At 48.0% G+C, this 25840-nt stretch overlaps 2 protein-coding genes across 3 annotated transcripts; both read left to right on the forward strand.

Annotated features, from left to right (window-relative positions):
* The first annotated feature begins 11 nt into the window (after positions 1-11).
* On the forward strand, positions 12-14984 carry LOC135241403 (N-alpha-acetyltransferase 16, NatA auxiliary subunit-like). The gene is made up of 20 exons (XM_064311744.1): positions 12-210; positions 1426-1510; positions 2180-2284; positions 2913-3070; positions 3277-3411; positions 3575-3728; positions 4180-4299; positions 4852-4947; positions 5060-5166; positions 5475-5547; positions 5872-6041; positions 6627-6779; positions 7602-7730; positions 8265-8478; positions 9127-9320; positions 10646-10754; positions 10981-11079; positions 11295-11438; positions 11541-11638; positions 13401-14984. Exons 1-20 carry the CDS (start codon positions 157-159, stop codon positions 13599-13601), a joined length of 2598 nt encoding a protein of 865 aa, XP_064167814.1. The 5' UTR covers positions 12-156; the 3' UTR covers positions 13602-14984.
* Positions 14985-17905: 2921 nt separating this feature from the next.
* Positions 17906-24122, forward strand: rgcc (regulator of cell cycle). Of its 2 annotated transcripts, none has more exons than XM_064311748.1 (5): positions 17906-18096; positions 18557-18733; positions 21613-21722; positions 22182-22251; positions 23156-24122. In XM_064311748.1, exons 1-5 carry the CDS (start codon positions 18063-18065, stop codon positions 23161-23163), a joined length of 399 nt encoding a protein of 132 aa, XP_064167818.1. In that variant the 5' UTR covers positions 17906-18062; the 3' UTR covers positions 23164-24122. The 2 variants fall into 2 exon arrangements, with proteins under 2 accessions (XP_064167818.1, XP_064167819.1); XM_064311749.1 differs by having other exon boundaries at positions 17908-18096; positions 21613-21723; positions 22189-22251.
* Positions 24123-25840: the final 1718 nt, after the last annotated feature.

Genomic DNA, 25840 nt, shown 5'->3' on the forward strand with positions numbered 1-25840 from the left:
CCATCTTGGTGATCTGAGGAGAACGCCTGTGTAGATGAGCAAAAAAATAAATAAATACGAGGAGCTCAATGAATTAGTTTGCACAAAAAGGACAGAAAGTTGACAGTGCTGTTTAATTATTTTTTCACTAGTTGTGAGGCTGTATTTTCCGGTGACATGCCGTCTGTTCCTTTGCCTCCGAAGGAGAGTAACCTATTTAAGAGAATTCTGGTAAGTTTGGACTGGAATAGTGAAGAAGTCGGGGAGAACTCAGCCTAGCTAGAGAGAAATATCTAACCGAAACATGAACAGTTAGCGAGCTAGCTGGCTAGCCCCACAGTGGAGGGCAAGACGGGCCTGGCTTTATATAGAACAGCCTACAGCATTTTGGTGTTCAAAAATCCCACCAATAAATCTGGGCAATATATACTGTGTTTAATTCGGAAGTTTCTATCGACAGTTCGGTGCAGTGGCATTGGGGCTACGTGCGGTGTGTGGAGTTTATTCCAAAATTGCAACAAAGCCCGTGCCGCACACATTGTCGTGGACCAGTAATAATGTGCATAAATACGTTTTCTTTATCGAGAAACCATCGTCAAAACTGTATTTTACCTGATCATTGGTGGCTAACCATCTAAGCAAGAAGGTTATACCAATATTACCAGCACTGTGGGCTATGCGTAAGAGAAGAAATGTGCACGGGACATTGGGGTAGGAAATGACAGGACGATGTGGCCAGCTAGTTTTACGCTCAACACAGTGTTGAATTAAGTGTTTACCGTTCCGGTGCATCCTTGCATAAACTATTACAGTAGTTGTGCTTTTGTGTTGGCCACATTAGCCTGCTGCAAGATCCGTCAGGATGTTTCCACACACGCTGTGGAAAGGGTCTGGGTTGTTTTGCCCTGTCAATCGCGATCCATTGAGGTTAACTTACTTTGCCAGAAGTGGCGGCATATACTTTAAATGTCACAATGTTGCCAATTTAGTGTTCGTAGAATCGTGTGTCATAAGGAATTCTTAGTGTACACAGCGACTTAAAATGTAACTTAGCATGTAGCTAGCCCTCAGTGGTGTGCTGGTGATCTTAGACAGGGGTTATGTTCCCTGTGAAGTCGGCAGAGAGTTCAAGAATGGCTATAAATAGGTTACTGGACCCGGCCCAGAGGTTGAAATTGCGCTGTCAGGTCCACAAATGCGCCTGTTGACTTTTCGCCAACTTGATTAAGGCATTTAAAAATGGCGTGTCCGATGAACATTAGCTACCCGAGTCATCTGAAACATCTGCCAGATACAAGATCTTATTCAGCAGTAGGTACAGTAACTACATCAGTTATGTCATTGCTGTGCATTTCAGGCTATTTTTGTTGTCTAAATCAAACTTGTGCTTCCTGGAAATATGCACTATGTTTTTAATTATTTACTTGCCTCACCTCTTCTCCTTAGAAATGTTACGAGCAAAAACAGTACAAAAATGGCCTGAAGTTCTGCAAGATGATTCTCTCCAACCCAAAGTTTGCAGAACATGGAGGTATGTTACCTGGAATGAGATGATGACCGTATACACTGATGGACAGATTTGAGATTTTTTATGCTAAATATTTCATGTTCAAATATGTCTGAAAGTACTTGATGTTTGGGGGGGGGGGGGGGAGGGAAGTGAGTTCAGAGAGTTAATATCATCCTCAGGTTGGAATATACAAAACTCTTTGCACTCAAGGGGCTGATTATTAGATTGGATGCTTTTCAGAAAAGCAAGTAAAAACAGGGAAAACTTTTAATTTGACCATGTCTTACTTCAGACATGATCTGTTTATGTATTACATGTAGTGTTATTGGAAGGAGGAATAATGCATTTTGTATTTTGTGGAATAATAACCAGATCACTCCCTCAACATACTTGTATTTCGGGCATTTTTGGATTGTTATTTTATGCACAATTAGAGTCTGTGAAGCAAATTGGGAACAACAGTGACTTAGCGAATCACTGTAATGTATGTTTTGTAAATAGAAAATGCCACTAAAGTGAATGATTAGATCAGTTAGTCAGAGTAGCCTAATTAACAGGAAAAGAGACAGACGGATGTAAACCTGTGTGTCCTTACTACCTGCCCTTGGTACTCAAACCCTGGCTCTGAACCCCGAACCCTGAACCCCGGCGGCACCGCAAAGCTCACTCTCAGTTTCCTGTGATCCGTAGAGACCTTAGCCATGAAGGGGCTGACTCTGAACTGCTTGGGGAAGAAGGAGGAAGCGTACGAGTTTGTCCGAAGGGGGCTGCGCAATGACCTGAAAAGCCATGTCTGTATCCTTGGAGGTCCAACTGTTTTCCCCCCTCCATCTTGCTGCAAACAGAGTAGAACTGCAGTACTGAAAATCTCAAGCCGCTAATTTGATCCAGATAGGTTTCTCCAGCTGCTTCAGTTGACTGGTCTTTTCCATGGTAACTGAATGAATGTGGTCAGACCCAGTTGTGGTTTAGCAGACCAATCTGTTGTATGTCTGCTGATATTTTTTTCTTTCTTGGACTCACTCAGACATTTTCAGAAATGTTAAAGATACAAGAATGTGAACACTGTTAAAATGTGATAACATGCTATCATTTGAAAGGATAATGTACCTGTTCAGCAGTATCTCTCAGTTACTCTTAGCCGTATCTGTAAGTTATTCTTGTAGGAACAAGGCTTCAGTTCTCTCGCCTGTTCTGTGCTGGTGAGTATCTGTGCACTGTGGCACCTGCCTTTCCCTGGGTGTTGCCCTGGTGTCCATGTGGGTGATGTCCATGTGGGTGATGTCCAGGTGAGTGTTGCCCAGGTGGGTGATGTCCAGGTGAGTGTTGCCCAGGTGGGTGATGCCCAGGTGAGTGTTGTCCAGGTGGGTGTGGTTAAGTGACTTGAGATGACTTGACCCTGGCTCCTTAACCGCGTGGTCAGGTTGGCACGTCTACGGCCTCCTGCAGAGGTCCGACAAGAAGTACGACGAGGCCATCAAGTGCTACCGCAACGCCCTGAAGCTGGACAAGGACAACCTGCAGATCCTGCGCGACCTCTCCCTGCTGCAGATCCAGATGAGAGACCTGGAGGGGTACAGGGTGAGCCGCCAGCTGCTGGAACCCATGTGACACCACGCCAGCCAATCACAGCACTGTTTTTTCATTTTGAATTTGAGTTTTCCAAGGTCAGGACACATCAGAGTAACTGAAGCCCTCGACCACCGGTGAAAGGACACACTCCTCGTTTTCCAGCCCGAACACAGTCTTTGACCTCTGACCTTTGACCTGTTGTTTCTCTCACCCAGGAAACCAGGTATCAGCTCCTGCAGTTGCGACCCACACAGAGAGCGTCCTGGATCGGCTACGCTATCGCTTATCACCTATTAAAGGACTACGACACGGCCTTACGACTGCTGGAGGAGTTCCGCAAGACGCAACAGGTCAGCGCCAAACTGGCCAGTTTTAATACTCTATAGATGGGCAGACAGTTTCAATGGAAATATTCAAATGAATAACGCACTCTATGCTGTTGCTTGCTTAATGCTGTGGTAAGAAGGGTGGCATTAGCCATTAAAATATTTCCTTCATTTTATTCTGTTGCAGGTGCCTCCTAATAAAATAGACTACGAGTACAGCGAGCTGCTGCTGTATCAGAATGAAGTCATGAGAGAAGCCAGCTTGTTCCAGGAATCCTTAGAGCACATAGAAACGTACGAGAAGCAGATCTGCGATCAGATGAAAGTGGAAGAGATCAAAGGTGCGAACCGTATAATCCTCGTTTGGATTCTGCAGAAATAATTTCTGCTCATAAAGAGACCCACAAGCGACGTGAATTCAGTGTACAGTGGCACAGTACACATGCCACATGCACAGTCCCTTATGCATCCTGTCTTTAATTCCTACCATAAGCCCAATCCTACACACACACACACACACACATGCATGCATGCATGCACGCACACGCACGCACACCTAGCAATTCTTCAGCTGAGAGGAAATGATGTGGCTGACTAGGCCTTGGATCTGTCACTGAATACCTTGGAAGAAGAGTAGCCTGAACTTGTGCACAGCAAATTATCTGAAGCATCTGTAATGGTCGCAGATAAAACTGAGGGATGACGGGGGGATTGAATGCTTCCCACAGTAGGTCTGGTGGCTGCTCTGAGGTCATGTGTGGATGTTTGACCCTAACGTGCTCTGGCCCCCAGGGGAGACGCTGCTGAAGCTGGGCCGGTCGGAGGAGGCTGCCAGGGCCTACCGCATCCTCATCGACCGCAACGCGGAGAACTGGGCCTACTACGAGGGGCTGGAGCGGGCCCTGCAGCCGGGTGAGCTAGCCGCTAGCCGCTAGCCGTTAGCCGTTAGCCTCAGCCCTCTGCTTGCCGCGCCATCGATTCCACTGCACCTGCCCCGGCTCACCTGCCCTGGCCCATCTGCCCTAGCTCACCTGCCCTGGCCCACCTGCCCCGGCTCACCTGCCCTGGCCCACCTGCCCTGACTCACCTGCCCTGGCTCACCTGCCCCGGCCCACCTGCCCCGGCCCACCTGCCCTAGCTCACCTGCCCCGGCTCACTTGTACCGGCTCACCTGCCCCATACTCTCCACTCTGTGAAGTCTGAAATATAAATCCATGAACACTCACACATAGCTGCTGCAGTCTTACCATTCATAAGCAGCCATAAAAGAAGCTTTTAAAAAATATATAAAACAGTGAACTGCCCTTAACAACAACAGTAGTAGTATCCCTCACACAAAGTGGCTGTTGGTCATTTATCTGGCCCCCAGAGTGTTGAGTAATTTGAATAACAGGGTAGTTTTGCATTGTGCTGAAGTACCCTGGGAAGTTTACCTGACCGGCTGACTCATTTCCATGGTTACAGGCACCATGGAGAAGAGGCTACAGATCTACGAGGAGGTCGGAAACAGGCACCCCAAGGCTCTGTCCCTGAGGAGGCTTCCCCTCAACTTCCTCACAGGTCTGACCTCACCACCTCTGACCTCACGACCTTGTGTGACCTTCACTTATTATACTCTACGGAGGAATATATCTTTTCAGTTTTTTTCCCCCTGCCCTCCTCTCCTATTCAGGTGAATTGTTCAGGGAAAAGATTGACAAGTTCCTCAGAACAAACTTCAGCAAGGGTTGCCCCCCATTGTTTACAACTTTGAAATCTCTCTACATTGATCCAGAGAAGGTGAATGCTCACGGCCGCCTTGATGAAATCTTCATTTTTGACCAAAAATAGTAAAAAAAAAAATTTTTTTTAAAGTCACAACTCAAAAAAAGGCCAAAAAAGCATCTCTAGCACATTTACACAGCAATGCGATGATTAAAGCTATTAATATTTTTTGGCAAAGAGCACCGATGCATAAAAAGGTCTTGATTCCACAGGCATTGGGATGTATGAGCATAATTCTAGACCACTGATGGGGAAAGTTGGGTTGAATATTTGCCCTCTGCGAATGCACTTTTATAATCACTGTGCTGTCCTGTTCTCCGCAGGTTTCTGTAATGCACGAGCTCGTTACCGGCTATGAGTGTTCCCTGAGAACGTGCGGCTTGTTCAGTCCAAACGGTATGTGACCAGAACCCAAAACTATTTCTGTTACTGCTTGGAACCTGAATCTCTACAGCACCAAGACTCCTTTGTGCTGACTGACATGATCAAACAACATCATTCAAAGACATTAGACTGGCTCTCCTGCACCTCGAAAATCCTTCAAAGTCCTCAAATTTACAAAACATAAAATCAGGAACTCAAAAGTTTTCTTACAATCAGAAAAACAAAAATGCAAGCATTGACAGTGGGGACTTCAGCGTTCTGTTGAGAGATGTTTTGTGATCCTGAAAAGCGTTGTGTGATGAGAAGCGGGGACGTGCCCTACCTCTCTCCTCACAGAGAGCGCTGAGAAGGAGCCGCCCACCACGCTGCTCTGGGTCCGCTACTTCCTGGCGCAGCACTTCGACAGCCTGGACAGGAAGGCGCTGGCGCTGGAGTACATCGACGCCGCCATCGAGACCACGCCCACTCTCATCGAGCTCTTCTACGTCAAGGCCAAGATCTACAAGGTGAGGGGCTCCAACACCAGACCTGCGCGCCAAATGCACCAATCAGGATGCACACTGGCTGCTGTAAGAAGCAAATGCACCAATCAGAATGCACACCAGCCGCTGTAAGGAGCGCTTGCACCAATCAGAATGTGCACCAGCTGCTGTAAGGAGCAAATGCACTAATCAGAATGCACACCAGCTGCTGTAAGGAACAAATGCACCAATCAGAATGCACACCAGCCGCTGTAAGGAGCACTTGCACCAATCAGAATGTGCACCAGCCGCTGTAAGGAGCAAACGCACCAATCAGAATGTGCACCAGCTGCTGTAAGGAGCAAACGCACCAGTCAGAATGTGCACCAGCTGCTGTAAGGAGCAAACGCACCAATCAGAATGTGCACCAGCTGCTGTAAGGAGCAAACGCACCAATCAGAATGCACCTACCCTTTTAGCACAAATTTGTTTTTTTTTGACATGTAAATGACCTCGTGTAGCTTAAAGGCCTGCAGGACCAGGCTCCTTTTGGGACGCGGTGCATCAGAGGTGCAGCGTGTTTAGAATCGTACCTGTCTGGCGCGTAACCTGCGGCCTCTCCTCGCTCAGCATGCTGGGAACCTGCAGGAAGCCGCCAAGTGGATGGACGAGGCCCAGTCTCTGGACACCGCCGACCGCTTCATCAACTCCAAGTGCGCCAAGTACATGCTGCGGGCGGGGCTGGTGAAGGAGGCCGAGGACATGTGCTCCAAGTTCACACGGGTACGAGAGCTGCTGTACCCAAACCCTAACCCACCAATAACTTCACCACTGACATCACCTCCATCACCATCACTAACAGTCACAAACATCACCTCCAACATTATCACTTACATCACCTTCGTCATCATCACAAACATCACCGCCATCACCATCACTGACATCACCTCCATCACCATCACAAACATCACCTCCATCACCATCACTAACATCACCTTCGTCATCATCACTGACATCACTTCCATCACCATCACAAACATCACCTCCATCACCATCACTGACATCACCTTCGTCATCATCACTAACAGTCACAAACATCACCTCCAACATTATCACTGACATCACCTTCGTCATCATCACTAACAGTCACAAACATCACCTCCAACATTATCACTAACATCACCTTCGTCATCATCACAAACATCACCTCCATCACCATCACTAATATCACCTCCATCACCATCACTGACATCACGTCCATCACCATCACAAACATCTCCTCCATCACCATCACTAACATCACCTTCGTCATCATCACTGACATCACTTCCATCACCATCACAAACATCACCTCCATCACCATCACTGACATCACCTCCAACATTATCACTGACATCACCTTCGTCATCATCACTAACAGTCACAAACATCACCTCCAACATTATCACTAACATCACCTTCGTCATCATCACAAACATCACCTCCATCACCATCACTGACATCACCTCCATCACCATCACTGTAGTCAGAGGCATTCTCCACAGACCTCTGGGTTTTTCTGAGCAGTGCAGTGACTGTGATGCTCGTCCTGCTGTGTGTGAGCAGGAGGGCACGTCGTCCATGGACAATCTGAACGAGATGCAGTGCATGTGGTTTCAAACGGAGTGCGCCACGGCCTACCAGAGGCTGGGGAAGTACGGCGACTCGCTGAAGAAGTGCCACGAGATCGAGAGGGTAAGACCCGGCTGGCAGGGGGTATGAGAGGGTGAGACCCGGCCGCTGGCAGGGGGTATGCTGGGTGCTCTCTCTACAGACGATCTGAGGATAACCGGGTCATGTTCTGGTCATGTGCTTATTAATTTGGAAAGATGGGTAAAGAAAATTGGCATGTTAGATTGGGCCTTTTGGAATATGACCCACACCTGTCATATAAAATATTTTTGTCACCATCATTCTCCCAGTGTAAAAATAAAAAATGTGCACATTTTTTAGTGCTGTGGTTCTGCATGATATTAAAGTATGAAGTGTCTTCCAGTTACAGTATGACTGAAGCGTTAGCCTGTTGAAGTGGATTCATTGGTTTTCCTTGTAAGAAATGCAGTGAAACTGGTTAAACAGTTGAGGTAAAACACAACCGGCTAGAAGAAAAATAGCAGGAAAAACGAGTGAAGAGCAGCATATTAAAATTAAATTACAATTATTAATCAGAGTCCTGCAGTAGTAGTAGTAAATAAGAAGATTACTTATCTTAAGTTTATCGTCTGGCAGCACTTCTTCGAGATCACGGACGACCAGTTTGACTTCCACACGTACTGCATGAGGAAGATGACGCTGCGTGCGTACGTGGACCTGCTCAAGCTGGAGGACGTCCTGAGGAGGCACTCCTTCTACTTCAAAGCGGCTCGCTGCGCCATCGAGATCTACCTGAAGCTCCACGACAACCCGCTGACCGACGAGAGCCAGGAGCAGGAGGTCAACTCCGGTGAGTCAGGCCCCGCCACCGCCCCTCCAGCCCCCGCCCCCACCGCCTGCACTGGCCCCAGCCCCTGCCCCCACCGCCTGCACTGGCCCCCGCCCCTCCAGCCCCGCCCCCACCCCCACCGCCTGCACTGGCCCCGCCCCGCCCCTCCAGCCCTCGCAGCCCATCAAGTCTCTCCCAACCTCACCCCTCCCGCCCCCGCCCCCGCCCCCGCCCCGCCCCCGCCCCCGCCGTCCCTCCCGCGCGTTCACCCCGCCGTCCCTCCCGCGCGTTCACCCCGCCCCCGCCGTCCCTCCCGCGCGCTCACCCCGCCGTCCCTCCCGCGCGTCGCTGAGCCCGGGCCGCTGCGTCTGACCCGCAGAGAACCTGTCGGCCAAAGAGCTGAAGAAGATGCTGAGCAAGCGAAGGAGGGCGCAGAAGAAGGCCAAGCCCATCAAGTCTCTCCCAACCTCACCCCTCCTGCCCCCGCCCCCGCCCCCGCCCCCCCCCGCCCCCGCCCGCCCCGCCGTCCTCCCGCGCGTTCACCCCGCCGTCCCTCCCGCGCGTTCACCCCGCCCCCGCCGTCCCTCCCGCGCGTTCACCCCACCGTCCCTCCCGCGCGTTCACCCCTCCGCGTGCCGCTGAGCCCGGGCCGCTGCGTTTGACCTGCAGAGAACCTGTCGGCCAAAGAGCTGAAGAAGATGCTGAGCAAGCGAAGGAGGGCGCAGAAGAAGGCCAAGCTGGAGGAGGAGCGGCGGCACGCAGAGAGGGAGCGGCAGCAGAAGAACCAGAAGAAGAGGAGGGACGAAGACGAGGAGGAGATCAGCGGGCCCAGGGAGGAGCTGCTGCCCGAAAAACTGGAGAAAGTAGGAACCTTCAGTGTGAGGGAGTCTGGAGAAAGTAGGAATGACTAGTGTGTGACACAGTCTGTGGAAAGTAGGAACCTTCAGTGTGAGAGAATCCGGAGAAAGTAGGAACCTTCAGTGTGAGGGAGTCTGGAGAAAGTAGGAATGACTAGTGTGTGACACAGTCTGTGGAAAGTAGGAACCTTCAGTGTGAGAGAATCCGGAGAAAGTAGGAACCTTCAGTGTGAGAGAGTCTGGAGAAAGTAGGAATGACTAGTGTGTGACACAATCTGTGGAAAGTAGGAACCTTCAGTGTGAGAGAGTCTGGAGAAAGTAGGAATGACTAGTGTGTGACACAATCTGTGGAAAGTAGGAACCTTCAGTGTGAGAGAGTCCGGAGAAAGTAGGAACCTTCAGTGTGAGGGAGTCTGGGGAAAGTAGGAATGACTAGTGTGTGACACAGTCTGGGGAAAGTAGGAACCTTCAGTGTGAGGGAGTCTGGGGAAAGTAGGAATGACTAGTGTGTGACACAGTCTGGAGAAAGTAGGAACCTTCAGTGTGAGGGAGTCTGGGGAAAGTAGGAATGACTAGTGTGTGACACAGTCTGGGGAAAGTAGGAACCTTCAGTGTGAGGGAGTCTGGGGAAAGTAGGAATGACTAGTGTGTGACACAGTCTGGAGAAAGTAGGAACCTTCAGTGTGAGGGAGTCTGGGGAAAGCGGGAACCTTCAGTGTGTGACAGTTTGGAGAAAGTAGGAACCTTCAGTGTGTGAGACAGTGTGTGGAGAAAAAGGGAACCTTCAGTGTGTGACACAGTGTGTGGAGAAAAAGGGAAGCTTCAGTGTGTGACGGAGTGGAGAAAGTAGGAACCTCCTTTGTGAGGCACAGAAGCTGTTTTTAGTGTGCCATTTTTAGTGTTCAAAAATGAGAGCAGTAACTGCAGACACCCTGAGGCCACAAATTACCCACAAATTTAGTGAGCAATAAAACCACTGAAAACCAACAGACCCTGCGGTTCACCCTCATTCTTTAGAGCAGGGGTGTCCATTCAGAAAAGGCCGGTGTGGGTGCAGGTTTTTGTTTAGCTCAGCACTAAGACACCTGATTCTGCTTATCAAGGTCCTGACTGAAGACCAGAAGTTAATTAGTTTAATCAGGTGTCATGGTGCTGGGCTAGAACAGAAACCTGCTCCCACACCAGGCCATTTCAGAAAAGATTTCACAGCCCTGCTTTAGAAGGATGTGCCTGAAAAAAACAGTCACTAAAAGTGCATTTGGATTAATGCTCAGTGATGATATATGTTTGAAGGACAAAGGTGTATTTATTTATACATTTATTTTCTACAGGTTGAAAACCCCTTAGAAGAAGCAATTAAGTTCCTGACACCACTGAAAAACCTTGTGGCCGACTGCATAGACACTCATCTTCTAGCTTTTGAAATCTATTTTAGGAAAGGTATGTTATTAAACTCGCTGTTTGAAATGGTAAATTTAACATTGAACTTGTCATACATTAATTTAAATGTCTGTAAATCACTTGTGAAATCACCACAGTGAAAACTTAGTATAAAACTTCTGTTTTAAAGCCAAAACACCCAATAACCTAATGGAAGCCCTGTGTGAGGATCCATGCCTGGTTAGAACACTGTTTAAAATGTCTGCTTGCCTTCCTCACCGCACAGGGAAGTTCCTTCTGATGGTGCAGTCGGTGAAGAGAGCCTTCGCCCTGCAGCCGGACCACCCCTGGCTTCACGAGTGTCTGATTCGGTTCTCTAAAGCGGGTAAGAGCTGCACACACACGTCTGTGCCTCCGCAGAGCCCGGCCCGTTATTTGCATATAAACTTGGCAGAAGCTTGCCCAATGTTGCCCAATGTTATAAAAAAGTGTTCTGTTGCGGTTTGGCGATTCCCAGCAGACGCTGGTACAGATGAGATTTCAGCACGCGGATGTGTCTTTCCATAATAATGAAGCTCTTAACGTGCGCTCGTGTTTCAGTGTCTGACCACAGCAACCTTCACGAAGTCGTCTACAAGGTCCTGAATCAAGAAATGCAGAAAATCTTCGCCAACAAGAATTATGACACCTTCAACGATGAATTTCTGAAAAGCAAATCCAGCTCCATCCAACATCTGCTTTCAGGTACTGTCCCCAGACGATCTCTGACACACTGTTGTGAATAACGCAGCAGTGCTCTTCAGTGATCTCGTCTGCATCCTGAAAGTGCGTTGGTAAATGTTCCAGGTGCCAAAATGATGTATTTTCTGGATAACTCGAGGCAGGAGAAGGCCATCTCCATTGCCACGCAGCTGGAAGAGACCCTGCAGGACCGGAACGTCCAGGTAACCCCCGCGAAATAACCGTACAGGCTGACCCCGCCCACAGAACGGGCGAGGGGCGAGGCGCAGTCTGCGGGACAACCGAATCGGAGTGCCCCGCGTGAGCCTTCTGGGCTGGGATCCCCCCTCTACCGGTTACCCTCCCTGCTCTCTACCGGTTACCCTCCCTGCTCTCTACCGGTTACCCTCCCTGCTCTCTACCGGTTACCCTCCCTGCTCTCTACCGGTTACCCTCCCTGCTCTCTACCGGTTACCCTCCCTGCTCTCTACCGGTTACCCTCCCTGCTCTCTACCGGCTACCCTCCCTGCTCTCTACCGGTTACCCTCCCCTCTCTCCCGGTTACCCTCCCTGCTCTCTACCGGTTACCCTCCCTGCTCTCTACCGGTTACCCTCCCTGCTCTCTACCGGTTACCCTCCCTGCTCTCTACCGGTTACCCTCCCTGCTCTCTACCTGCTACCCCTCTGCTCTCTACCGGTTACCCTCCCTGCTCTCTACCTGCTACCCCCTCTGCTCTCTACCGGTTACCCTCCCTGCTCTCTACCGGTTACCCTCCCTGCTCTCTACTGGTTACCCTCCCTGCTCTCTACCGGTTACCCTCCTCTCTACCGGTTACCTCCCTCTCTACCGGTTACCCTCTCTGCTCTCTACTGTTACCCTCCCCTCTCTCCCGTTACCCTCCCTCTCTCCGTTACCCTCCCCTCTCTCCCGGTTACCCTCTCTGCTCTCTACCTGCTACCCTCCCTGCTCTCTACCGGTTACCCTCCCTGCTCTCTACCTGCTACCCTCCCTGCTCTCTACCTGCTACACCCTCTGCTCTCTACCTGCTACCCCCTCTGCTCTCTACCTGCTACCCCCTCTGCTCTCTACCGGTTACCCTCCCTGCTCTCTACCGGGTTACCCTCCCCTCTCTCCCGGTTACCCTCCCTGCTCTCTACCGGTTACCCTCCCTGCTCTCTACCGGTTACCCTCCCTGCTCTCTACCGGTTACCCTCCCCTCTCTCCCGGTGACCCTCCCTGCTCTCTACCGGTTACCCTCCCTGCTCTCTACCGGTTACCCTCCCCTCTCTCCCGGTGACCCTCTCTGCTCTCTACCGGTTACCCTCCCTGCTCTCTACCGGTTACCCTCCCCTCTCTCCCGGTGACCCTCTCTGCTCTCTACCGGTTACCCTCCCCTCTCTCCCGGTTACCCTCTCTGCTCTCTACCGGTTACCCTCCCTGCTCTCTGCTCTCTGCTCTCTACCAGTTACCCTCCCTGCTCTCTACCGGTTACCCTCTCTGCTCTCTCCCGGTTACCCTCTCTGCTCTCTACCGGTTACCCTCCCTGCTCTCTACCTGCTACCCTCCCTGCTCTCTACCGGTTACCCTCCCTGCTCTCTACCTGCTACCCTCTCTGCTCTCTACCGGTTACCCTCCCTGCTCTCTACCTGCTACCCTCTCTGCTCTCTACCTGCTACCCCCTCTGCTCTCTACCGGTTACCCTCCCTGCTCTCTACCTGCTACCCCCTCTGCTCTCTACCTGCTACCCTCCCTGCTCTCTACCTGTCTGAGTAGAGCAGAAACACACCACAGGAAGGCTGTGTGTTCGGTCTCGGCCTACAGCCTGTTTTACTGACCTGCTCTCCCAGCTGGTCTGGTAGCTCCATATTTAATTAACCCTTATTTGAGCTTATGGATTTTTTAAATGTCATGTGGTCATCCTTATTTAGTGCATTATGCCCCCCTGTAGTTCTGCTTATTAAAATGTCCCCCCCCTGCCCCCCCAGTCCTGCAGTAAAGTGCTGGAGGCTCTGCTGGACGGGAGCTTTGGCAGCTGTCCATCACAGGCTGAAGAGTACCGCGTCGCCTGTCACAGACTGTTTCCCCTGGCAACCACCTTCATGCCCCCCGTCACCGAGGACGACAAGGGCTCCACCCCCAGAAACAACGGCACCATCAATCACGAGATGCTAACCAATGAGATCTGAGCCTGCCCAGCGCCAGCCACACCCCCTCCCCCCCGGACACACCGCACAGAGTGATGTGTGATGGCGTTTTAATGCTGGAGCTGACCCCCCCTCGCCCCCCCCGTGGTACAGATGAGGTAGAAATCTCACACGCTACCCAGGCTTAGCCACGCTCCGCTAACATCCGCTACTTTTATTTTTTCGGGTTTGAAAATGCTGCCATAACTTTTACTTTTGTCCTCAAGGATTTGTGAAACAGGGAAAAAAGGTGACTCCTAGTGGCGAGTGCGTTTGCTAGCGCCCGTCCCACCATTACACTGCAGAAAAGGATCTACAACGGGAAAAAGACTGAAAAGATCATCTGTGGAAACTCCAAGGAAAGAAGCAGGACTGTTATAAAACGCAGTGGCACAGTAGAGCTTTTTACGCCCTTTTTTTTTTTTTTCAAACAGCAAAGGCGATTTTTATTTTCAGCCAGATCATCGGTTATGTGCATGAGAAGACTCGATGCCTTTCTGAAAAACAACAACTGCGAATGACGGAGAGAGAGTGTTTGCAGAACGTCCTAAAGCTGCAGAAGATTTTCTTCAACCAACCGCTCTGCTCGTTTTTTTTATTTTGGTGTAGTTTTTAGTTTCCACGCAGAGCGTCAGATAAAACCAGTAGTTTCAGACATGCCTTACGCGTTATTGGAAGTACAAAATGCTGGTCTTTTTACTGAAGACAATGCAACGCACTGATTTTCTTTTTTTTTCTTTTATACGGTCTGATCTGGCCTTTTGCACTGTTAACATGGTTTTAAAACTGTATCTTCCCAAACGATGAGCTCTCATCCATTAGTCCTTGAGCATGTTTAAAAATAAAATAAAATAATAATAATAAAAAAAGTTTAAAAAGTCCCTCTCAGGGCGAGTTTGTATTTGATGGCTTTTTAAACCTCAGTAGTTAGTGGGGCTTTACTGTTGCTGGACCCCAGTCACAGGGCTGGGGGCGGGGGGGCGGGGGGTCGGGGGGGGGGGGCTGTTATTTGACGGACGTTCTTGAAATGCTATTTTTTAACTGGCTCCAGGTGTGTCTTTATGCAGAATATTAGTTCATGTTTGCCGTCTTCTGTGGAGAAACTCCCGTGGTTATTTCAAAGTTGACTTTTTTTGTCTGAATTGTTCTAATAGGCACTTCAGTGTTACGATCACTCTGTTTTGTTGGTTTAGATGGATAGCGCTCATTGTGAATAATGTTTAATTATTTAAAGGAGGGGGGGAGGGGGGGGTTTATGGCTGAGTAATAACCCTCCGCTTCCCTCTGTTTTGCTATCTTGCAACGTGTATGGAATTCTCAAGAGAAGTTTCACTGTAAAGTTTTGCCAATCTATGTAATGCTGTAATAAATTATTTTCTACTCAAATGCAGTTTCCTCATTTCCCCTGTTTACTTTGACCCCCCGGTGAAAGTCAGTCCCAAGGTGAGGTCACTGCTTTGCACCTCCTACAGGGAGAAATTAGAGTTGCACAATAATATTGGGGCTATGTCCACATTGGGGCTGTTCCCATATCAGCTGATAAAGTGAGACTATAGCTGATAGGGTGATGTATGCACCAGAGAGACTGCGCCAGAGAGACTGTGCCAGAGAGCCCGCTCCAGAGAGCCTGCGCCAGAGACACTGCTCCAGAGAGCCTGCACCAGAGAGCCCGCGCCAGAGAGCCCGCACCAGAGAGCCCGCACCAGAGAGCCCGCACCAGAGAGCCCGCACCAGAGAGCCTGCGTCAGACTAAACCAAACGGACTGCAATGCTGACATTAAAAGCAATTGGCCAATCCCTCTGGAGCTCGAAAGCTGAAATTAAACCTCAAAAAAATACAAGACAACTTCTAACCAAAATGACCAATGTTCACTGAATTGTGTAGTGAACAATTTCACGCCTTTTGTCTAAGATAATTTACATATGTATAGCACGGGCTAAATTCCAGCCCACATATTGTAAGGTTATTAGGGCATTTAAAGTTGTGGGAAAGTAAAAGGACTGAAGCCCTCTCCATAAACACTGTTTTCTTATCAGAAGAGCAGGAGACTGAGCTGGACAAATGAGGCAGATTAAAGATGCGTCTCATCGTCGAGAGCGTGTGAAAGCAGAGATCACACACTCCCTGCTCTGTAAGTGTGAGCTTTCACACCCCGGGCCGAGCCTGACGCGGCACTACCCGACACGTGCGCTGGGAATACAAACAGAGAGGCGCAGCTGCAAACACACCGCCTGCTATCCCATCTGCCCCGGCGGCCCATTAGCCACACGCGGCGCGTGAACATCTCCGGAGGCGTTAAGACTCGCCACCTCTGGGAGAAAAACCCCAGCGTGGGGGCCGGCAGTTTGTGAATGAGAAACCCAGAGGGACCATGAGACACGGATCAGCACGCAGGGACGAAAAGCACTAAACAGGATTGAGCCCTGATATTTATATTTTACTGGCAGAATCCATTGTCTTGATCAATATACAGACCTTACATTTAAAAAGTTCATTATTGAAAATTGATCATTACATAAACAATTTAGATTAAGCACCATGCTCAACAACTGAAATACTGTCAAAAAATGTTTCTATTTTTCAATTCTCAAGTTCAATTCTGTCACCACTTCACAGCTTGATGAGAAATTGTTCAGAGAAAATGAAGAATCCATTTCCACACAGTTAAGCACAATCTGCACCTTCGTTGCCATACTAGCTTGATATAGTTTCAGGTTAAAAAACAGCCACAGACCCTCACTCACGCTGAACATAGCCGAACATTGCTATTTCAGAGGCATAAATAGAAGTCCTGAAAGTTCTAGACATGTAAACTGTCATTCCCCTATTTAACACTAGGTGGCTCTGTAGACTCACAGTACTGAGAAATTCTGATTATCCTTATATATTATTGACTAATTGCTATTGAAGGAGAATAAACTGATCTCGTCAATTAATTTAAGTATGAACAAATAACTTATGAATAAATACATTTTTGTTTTTGGCAGCTGTTGTCAATGAATGAGGTGGTCCGACACTTCAGCAACCACCAAAACGTGGAAGAGTTACTATATAGAACAGTTAAATTAAGAAAAGCTCTCATTAAAATTGTATAATTACTTACTACTACACAGGAAAGGAACTTATATCAAAATAATATTCTTTCATCAAAAGAAATCACTTGTTCTCTGAATCCCGGGAAGAATAACCTAGATTTTATTCATTTTCTTGCCAGAAATGTGAGTATTAATTAAGAACCCTTGTCAGGAAGGCACTGTTTACAGAGTAATTATACGCTACACCGTTTCATTCAAGTGAAAATAATTTTATTGGTCATTCAAATATTTAAAAGTGGAAGTCGTAGTATATTATTTTAAATACATGTCATCTACACGTTTTCTCGAACTTATCATTGCAAAAATAATGGTACTTGTGATCCTAATTAATTTTACACTTATTGGCAATGCTATGCATCGGAGAACCTTCAGAAATTAGCTGGATAATCAATTAATATAATAATATAAGGTAGGCCTCAATCTCGAGGTCAATGAAGAACAAGCATTTTTGTCAGAGCAAATACATTACTGAATTACCAGTCATTATCCTCATGGTACATTCCATATACAACTTCTTTGCTATGAATTGTTTATCCACTTGAAAGTATTTGCTTATTGCGTTACTGACCGCTCATTTTCGTGCCCGGTTATTTATACCTTTACAAATAGCGACACAACTTCCTAAAAGACTGTCCAAAACCACTTCAGAGTAAAACAGTAATCCCTGAGTTTAACTATAGGCTAATCAAAATATCTGAATGTCAGATAAAGCCCGGATTTAGCAAAGCAGCATACAGGTGCGCTTCATGTTTAAGTTCACCTGCTGGGTCAAGGAAAATGCGATTTTCCGTAAAGGTGAGTCTTCAGACCGAAACGCAAGGCCACGTGACTCCGATGCCCTGTACACGCATCAGATTGGTAACCGCGTCCTGTCATACATGATCCTCTCCCAGGAATATCTATCACCATCATCACCAACTTTGATCTGTCTGAGTCTCCCTACACAGTGCATAAAGCTTCGGAGTACAAGGCACGGTCACATGGGCTTAATATATCCAATAGTTATGAATAGTCTGTTACATCGGTGCCCTGCAATGATTTTCGGGCAGAGCGTTTTCGAGGTAATTACCGTCAGTGATTAGCTGCGTAACCCCGTAACATGGGCATATGGGGTTACAGACGGTAAAGAGAAGCGGGTGACCCGGCCTCCACCCCCTTCTCCTTCAGCCCGAGTGAGTCACCGCCCCCTGTCAGCGCTGCGGAGTATTTAAAAGGAGAATGGAGCGGAGATACGGCAGCAGAATCTGCGAGACGCAAAGAGTCAGACGCAGGAGAACACAAGGCTGCGCTGGAAACTATTAGCGAAAGGACTTTTCCTCCTCCAGTCACTACAAGTGATCGCAGGATACAAGAGACAGAAGCGAAGCAATGAAATCTCCCAGAATGAAATCCCGGAGCAACTGTAAGTTCTGAGTTCATCCTCTTTGTTGCATACCTTGGAACGCGACCACTCCTCGCCGTAACGACTTTTGTTGTGGGATTTTGCCCGTCACCATGCTGGCTGATGATGGTCACATCACATCTAAAATGTTTCGTTAATGTGTTTGAATGAATGCTCGATTCATTTATGTACTCTAGAAATGTTTTGCAGAGCAATTTTAAGTGGCATAGATGTGGTTTTATAAACGATCTAGAGCATATATACTAGTAAGTTAAACAAAATAGCCTAATACTTTGGACTAAACAATTTAAAGCGACGTTAATGTCACCAAACAGTGAGGCGCAAATTCTCGCCCGGTGGTAGTGATAAATAAGTGTGCTTTGTTAAACGGGACCCTTGTATTGGCAAGCTCTTTGCCTCGTTATGCCCTGCCTGTCAGGCTAATTAAAGTAGCCTAACGCGCAGCATTGCGTATCCCCAGCGCAATTTCTCGAAGAGGACGACGACCTCAACGCCGTGCTGTGCGAATTCGACGCAGTGATTGAGGATTTCACATCTCCGGTGGAGAAGAGACATTTCAGATACGAGGAGCACCTGAAGACGATGAAGAGACGGAGCAGCGCCAGCGTCAGCGACAGCGGAATCAGTGACTCTGAGAGTAAGTGCCGTTGACATATTTATTGTACCAGCGCCGTTAGCGCTATTAGAAAAAGAAAAACTTATAGGGAATGTGGAACAGGTGACTGTAGACACTTCTTTGCGAGTTTTTCCTGACAAACCGTACGGCGAGCAGCAAGTAGCAACATTGTCACTAATTTAGCGTTCTGCAAATAAGCGCCGGTGACCGCGGCACGCGGGTAGTCTACATCGCGAAATCATACCAGATTCTTAACGACCATCCGAAGCGACTAATGCACTATGAATATCAACAATACAAGAGCAATAATCAAGAAAAACCACTGCTAACTTATAAATGGTGCACACTCTTATAAAAACAGGTGTATAGTTACATATGCTTTCTCTTGGTTCACTTGTGTTTGAATGGGGCAGAACAGTACTTGCAGAACGCATTCACTACTTATCGTGATTGATGTAGAAATGTTTGGCAAATGTCACGCGGTGTTTGAAACTGATACTCTCTCCAGCATTCCGGTCAGGCACAGTGTCAAATCGGCGAATCCTGTGAACGCCAGTGCGCGCGCGTACACAGTGACAGGAATGTTCTACACCCTCCCTGCACATTGGACTTACTGTAATTATTCATCCACCTGTGTCACAGTTTAAGGTCGTATACTGGAAAATTTTTTAATAACTTCAGAATTTTAAGTCGACCCCGGAAAGAGAACTTTTAACGACAAAACCGAGATTCCCGTGTTTAAGAAGGTTTTATCTGTTCCAGAGTTTTGGCAGAACTGTACAATTTCCATAACCTACGGAAAATATTACATCAGACCGAGTGGAAAATGCTTGCAAGTTCTATATATTTATAGACGGACCGCATTTACTCTACTACGGTGTCAGCACTTTATGATTGTCAAACAGTTGACGGAGGACTTGTTGAAAGCAGAACAGCCGATGACGAGCAGAGAGAAAGGGACGGTGATAGAGTAGGACACTGCGGGTCTGTGAGGACAGGAAGCCGTTTCCATAGCGCACTCCTGGCGGGAGATCAGAGATCTGGATCAGGCCCAGATTCCGTCTGAGTGGGGAGGGAATGGCAGGAGAGGTGCCCCACCAACCCCTCCCCAAAAGAGAGGCCAGAGGCTGGCAGTGCCAGGCTGGTAACGCGCGGGACCTGTGCCAGTGCGTGAGGGCGCCGGGCCCAGGACTCGTCACCAAACGGGCGCGAGTGTTCATTTTGGGCCAGAGTGCTGGTGATGTGCGCCTGTTGATATTGGAGCACGGATTTCTTTCGCTCTGAAAGGGGGGGGGGGGGTGTTTGGGGGGGTCCCTCTACCCGACGGAGAACGTCAGGGGGCAGAAACGTAACCCTGTCAGTCAGCGGTACTTCTGAGTCGCTCGTCTTTCACAGACGGTTGGAAACAAGGAGGTCAGCCAGCCAACCTATAAAAACATTTCTGAAAATCTAAAAATTCAGCCGTGTTAAGAAACTTCAAATAATACAGCGACATGCCTTTGGTTTCGGGTTCTGAGGAATTGTCTAAAACCACATTGGGTGACAAGATGCAAGTCCAGCAATGCACTTCTTTGCACAGTGGTGGAATGAGGGTTCTCTTAAGTTAAAAGTAAAAAACGCCATTTTATGGGTTAGTTTTGGTTTGAGGAAATGGGCAGCAATGGAAGAACCTTTCCTTTACAAAGTTGTATTCATGGAAATTTTAATCTATTTCATTAAATTCTATTTCCTATGACGCAGAGTTAGACCAAAGCTAGGCCATTAAATGTATTTAGATAGAGGCTATTCAGTTTGGCAACACAAGCCAGCTGCTTTAAGGGGACACGATCCAAAACATTCTCAGGCCTGGAGGCTAAACTAGGAGGGGAGCTTTCTGACCGAGTCTGTAATATTCATTAGCGAGCAGAGTCCCATAGTAATACTGATACACATGCAGAACTCCACTGCACACATACAGTTACTATCTGTGGAGCCAAGAAACCGAACCTACAATACTTAGATTGATTCATTTCAGTGGTTTGAAATTCAGCGCTTTTGAAAAACTATAAAAAATAGGAGTTGAAAAATGATCTATAAAGTGTTGCCACTAAGATCATAAAATGAAAGATCTTGCTCCTCTATGTGAGAGGCAAAAATGACTTCATATGCCACAGCTGTTTAAAATTCTGTAATCAGTTCAAAGAGTAAAGAAACTGGATAATGCACCTCTTCAGCAAAATCAAGAACGTGTACCATTGACTTTCAATGTAATGAAATTCAATTTAATGTAATTTGCTAGAAATGTCACTAAACTACTTGAGATAACTGCTATAGGCATTGCTGGAACATACGATGTTATACGGAAAACCTAAAAAACAATTTTATGCAAATCTCTTCAGTTTGTTTTGGCTGCATACCTGACAGCCCGCGTAGAGGTGTGACATCATGGCGGTGTCTTTTCATGTGCGAGGGAGCGCAGATGTGCCCGCCCTCGGCTCTCAGCTCTCAGCCCGCAGCTCTCAGCTCTCAGCTCTCAGCTCTCAGCTCTCAGCTCTCAGCCCGCAGCCGGGACCTTCTCACATGAAAGGCGAAGTGTGTTCGGGCGCTCGGTGGAAAAAGAGAAGCTGTCATTACCAGAGAATGCACTGATTACACACCAAACCTGCTCCGCTAACACAGACCAGAAAACACTCTGGCTCAACACTACACGCTACAGGGACCCACGTGCTGGCCGTGTGTGTTTGTGTCTGTGTGTGTGTGGGCGAGTGTGTGTGTGTGTGCATGCGTGTGTGTGTGTGTGTGTGTGTGTGTGTGTGTGTGTGTGTGTGTGATATTGGCCTGTAATCACTCTGATAGCAGCTCATCCACCTGTCTGTGGAGCACACAGAGGGTAACAGACGTTTGTTTTCTTTTCTCTACAGGTGCAGAATCTCTCAACAGAAACAGCCTCAGTTTCAGTGATGAGAAGCTCAACTCACCCTCCCCCGTCTTCTCCCCCACCTCCCCCTGCGCCTCCATCCCTTCTCCCAAAGGTGAGCTCACCTTACGTGTGAAAGGGTGTTGAAAAAAAAAAAAAAAGGACGACAGATCCTCAGATCCATTCTTAGATACTGCTCCTTCAGCTCCCCCTGGGGACCAAGCACAAACATCACCAATTTGATTTCCTCACCAGTATTTTGTTTTTGTGTTTCACAGCCTAATTAAATATGCGACCTTACTCTGTTTCTATAGGACATCCATTTATTTTTTGTCATTTTATCTCTAATGTATTACGGTTAAGGGTGAGGGCTGTACTCGCTGTGTGTTTAGTTCCTTCAGCTGAACTTCACCTAGGATCACCTAGGAATTTTCACAATTCATCTTTTCCCCAATAATGACATTTCAAGTTCCAATAAAAAAAGTAAAATAATTAGTCAGTGTGACACTACTGTAATAATCCTGGGTGACCCACTCAGTCAGTCGCGCTGATTAAACCACTTTCCTTTGCTCGGTTTCAGCCAAACTCGGAGACACTAAAGACCTGGAGGACTTTATTGCTGACCTCGACAAGACATTAGCAAGTAAGTGCTAATTCCCCTAATTACCCGGAGTCCTGGAGCATTCACTGCCGGGGGAAGCTGCCGAAGGCCATCTGATGCATTAGAGAGGATTCAATCCATTCTATCCACAGAGATTCAGCCACAGAAGTGTCATTTTCATTACATTACAGGCATCCAGAGCAACGTACAACAAGGTGTATAACCAAAACACCAGGACTGCTCTATTTCTGTAAAATAGCGCAGTCAATGAAATAAACATACTTTCCACCAGGCTGTGGATTAGCGCAGGTGCTCCTGTACTCATCAATATTGAGATGCTACTTGGACAATTTGACTAAATCAACTGCCGCAAAGCATTTGAGCTTGTTGCAGGAGTCTCTCACACATAATGGGCCACTCAGTCCAGAATCTACTGCTATACAAATCCTCAGTGGAATCCCTTGGTGCAGGCTATCACACAGAGACCGCTAGCAGATTCAAGTCATTCATTGGCTGGACAGATATGAAGAGCTCACTCTCTCTGATTCATGCCTACATGACTCTGACAGTCAACAGAAATGGTAGTAGGAGTTTTGAAGATGATATAAAAAGGGTAACCATAATTTATCAGAAGAATCAACAAACAGAATTTTAATGAGTGAAATGCCATAAACTGCATGTGTCTTTGTAGCAGGCATCTGTATAAGCTGTAAACACACTAACAGTGTGATCTACAGTGGAGTAGGAGAACATGAGTCTCTTTAGCACTGCAGGTACAGAATGTTCCCTGCTCATTACAGTGAGGTTCTGAAGTGAGAGTGGGGATTAGTTTTATGAGGATGTTGAGTTATGACAGTTGACATACAAACACGGGACAGTGGTTTATGCGTGCTATGGGCACTAGGACCCAGGAGTTCATACTGACCATAATCCCCTTCCTCTGCAGGTATGTGACCTGAAGCTGCAGTGACAGGGCCGACACCCTCGGGGGTTGGGGGGGGGCAAACAAATCAGTGGGCCCCCGCCCCTCCCATCTGGCACAGGCTGGCCAACCTGGAGGCGGAGCACAGTGTTAATATTACAGACTGACCGTGACACACACTCCAGCCTGCTCCAACTTGGGAAACCTGAGCGAAACATTATTTAAAATGGCTTTTTATAGGATTATATTTGTAATTTTACAGAGCTGGTTATTGTAAATTTATCAGTGCAGTACATTTTTGTGAAATATATTTTTGTATCTTGTGTAAATATTGTTTCAGATTCTATTGCCTTGGCTGTAAGACGCATGTAAGATTCTTCCATTTGTAATTTTTTTATGATTAGCTGTGTACTAATAACTGTGAACCTAAGGTCTTAACTCACTAGTAAATCTGGAGAATTAATGCAGATCAGAAGGGATTTAACACAACTAACGCCTCCCAGTGACGACATAAAAAATGGGAAATGTAGCGTTTAAGTAAACTATATTTATTCTCAGATATATTCAGCAGGACTGTAGGGACCGTGGGGCCCACGGTCGGCATGTTAATAACAGCACAGCGTTCAGAACGCTGAGTCCAGGTGATCCGATCAGCGGCCAAAAAAGTGGAAAAGAAAACAGCGCTAAACGCTCCGATTCATCACGGCTGTCCCAAGGCAATACTGACCATCGCAACTCAGATCATTCAGAAAGCTGCTGTTAGAGGTACACACAATACCACGTATGCAGAAATGCATCATACCAGAAGCAAAGCACAAGATTTATGAACTAGTGTCAGTGATAAAACTACAAGGAAGTGGTCCCTAAAAGACGCTGTAAAGACGTGCAGTGTGTCTGACTGGAATCTGACACTTCTCTGTGGATCCTATGACATTATTGTACCGTCGCTCCTGACTTTTGTGTCTGTGGCGAATAAAAAAGTTCATTGAAATGGCTTCATTTTTGGGAGATTAATTACGGTAACGTACCCATGCCTGTCAGGGCGAGGATGTTTTGGGATTTTTTACAGAGATTCGGTTCTGCAGTGAGCATCTGCTTCCTGCCGTTCACATCCTGCACTTTAGTTCGGTTATTAAGAGTGAAACAGACACCCAGCGTTACTGCAGCAGGAGAGATTAAATCCTACAACTCCACAGAACTGAACTCTGAATCACTGAAAAATTAAACCCAACAAACACATGGTCATCCAGCTTAGATGTGCCTGATCCAACAACTAATCCAACAAGCCAAATAAGAGATTCAATCAGACGAGCACCGGTAGACAATAGGTTCCAGGTCCACGGCTGTCTACCCCAGTGTCCATACAAATTCAGGGCAACATCTGTGTAGCATTTGCTTCCTTAAATTCACTGAATGATATCACTACATATGCATCTTCCCGAGCTTACATTCACACAGTGCCTATTACTTCTATGGCTTTGGTGCAGACCAGCCCTGGAGAATTCCATGGGTCTTTGAAGTGTAGACCTTGTGCCATCTGAGCCAAAAGTAAATCATGCCTGAACTCTGAATAAACAGACTGACAGTGAAGGGGGGGGGGGAGGGGGGCTAGGAGGAGGGGTTATACAGTCCCAGGTAGCTCAGCCCTCTCACATCATCAGTCTTCTCCCAAACCCACAGGGCATCACAAAGGCGACTAACAACCATTTACAGTGAGGCTTGTTAATGACTCATAAACCAGTTAGGAGGGGTGCAGGTGCATGGGGAGTGGGGGGTGGAAGAAGGGTTTGGGGTGTGGGGGGTGTGGTGGGTGGTGGGAGTAGGATGCAGGGGGTGTGGGGTGGTAGTAGGGTGTGGGGAGTGGCAGTTTGGTGTGGGGGTGGGGGGTGTGGGGTGGCAGTAGGGTATGGGGGTGGGGGGGGGGGACTCTCCTGGAGCAGCTGCGCAGGGGAAGGTCCATTTTTGGGATACCATAAAGCCTGGGTGGGACAGGGTGGTGGGCTGTGCTGTCGGCTGATTGGCTGAGACCAGGCTAGAAGGAACGCACCCACACGACACGGACCCCACACTGCACATTCCACAGGAGAGCCGAAATAAACCTCCGTTTGGGCAGCTCCAGAAAGGCCCCGAGGCAGCAAACTCAACGACCCTGAAGGGACAGGGCAGGTCAGGTGACCTGGAGTGTCAACGCAAAACAATCATCAAATTCAAATCTCGCCTACGAGTGACATTACCAGCCTATGACAGCGCTCATCTCCGAGCAGGAAGCTCAGGGATGCTTCCGGCTCCTTCTCTATGGCAGTTGGCCCAGATTGCAGAAGCTCTATGGACCCACCTGTCTCCCACCTGTCCCTATTGGTCAGTTCAGGCCAGAGGCCACTCTGTCCCAAAAGCCAGTCCCGTGAGACCCACGAACACCGCAGGGTGCTTCCAGAGTCTGCGGCTCGGGCTTCACTTTAAAACAGCCGGCCCAGCGGGCATCAGCGGGCACCTTTTGGGCAGTGCCACCCACCCACATTTGGCTTGGCTGGAGACTCCCGGGGGAGTGGGTGCTGGATCAAAAGCGTGGGAACGTGGCAGAGGAAGAAGAGGAAGAGGAGGAAGGGGAAAAGGCCGTCTGTCCAGGTCCAAACCGGAAAGATGGGCAAAGCACATAAACCTGAATCTGCCCAGACGTCAGAGGACCAGGAAGGGGAAGGCTAAGTTATG

This window comes from Anguilla rostrata, chromosome 15, assembly GCF_018555375.3.
Source record: "Anguilla rostrata isolate EN2019 chromosome 15, ASM1855537v3, whole genome shotgun sequence".
Lineage (NCBI taxonomy): Eukaryota > Metazoa > Chordata > Actinopteri > Anguilliformes > Anguillidae > Anguilla > Anguilla rostrata.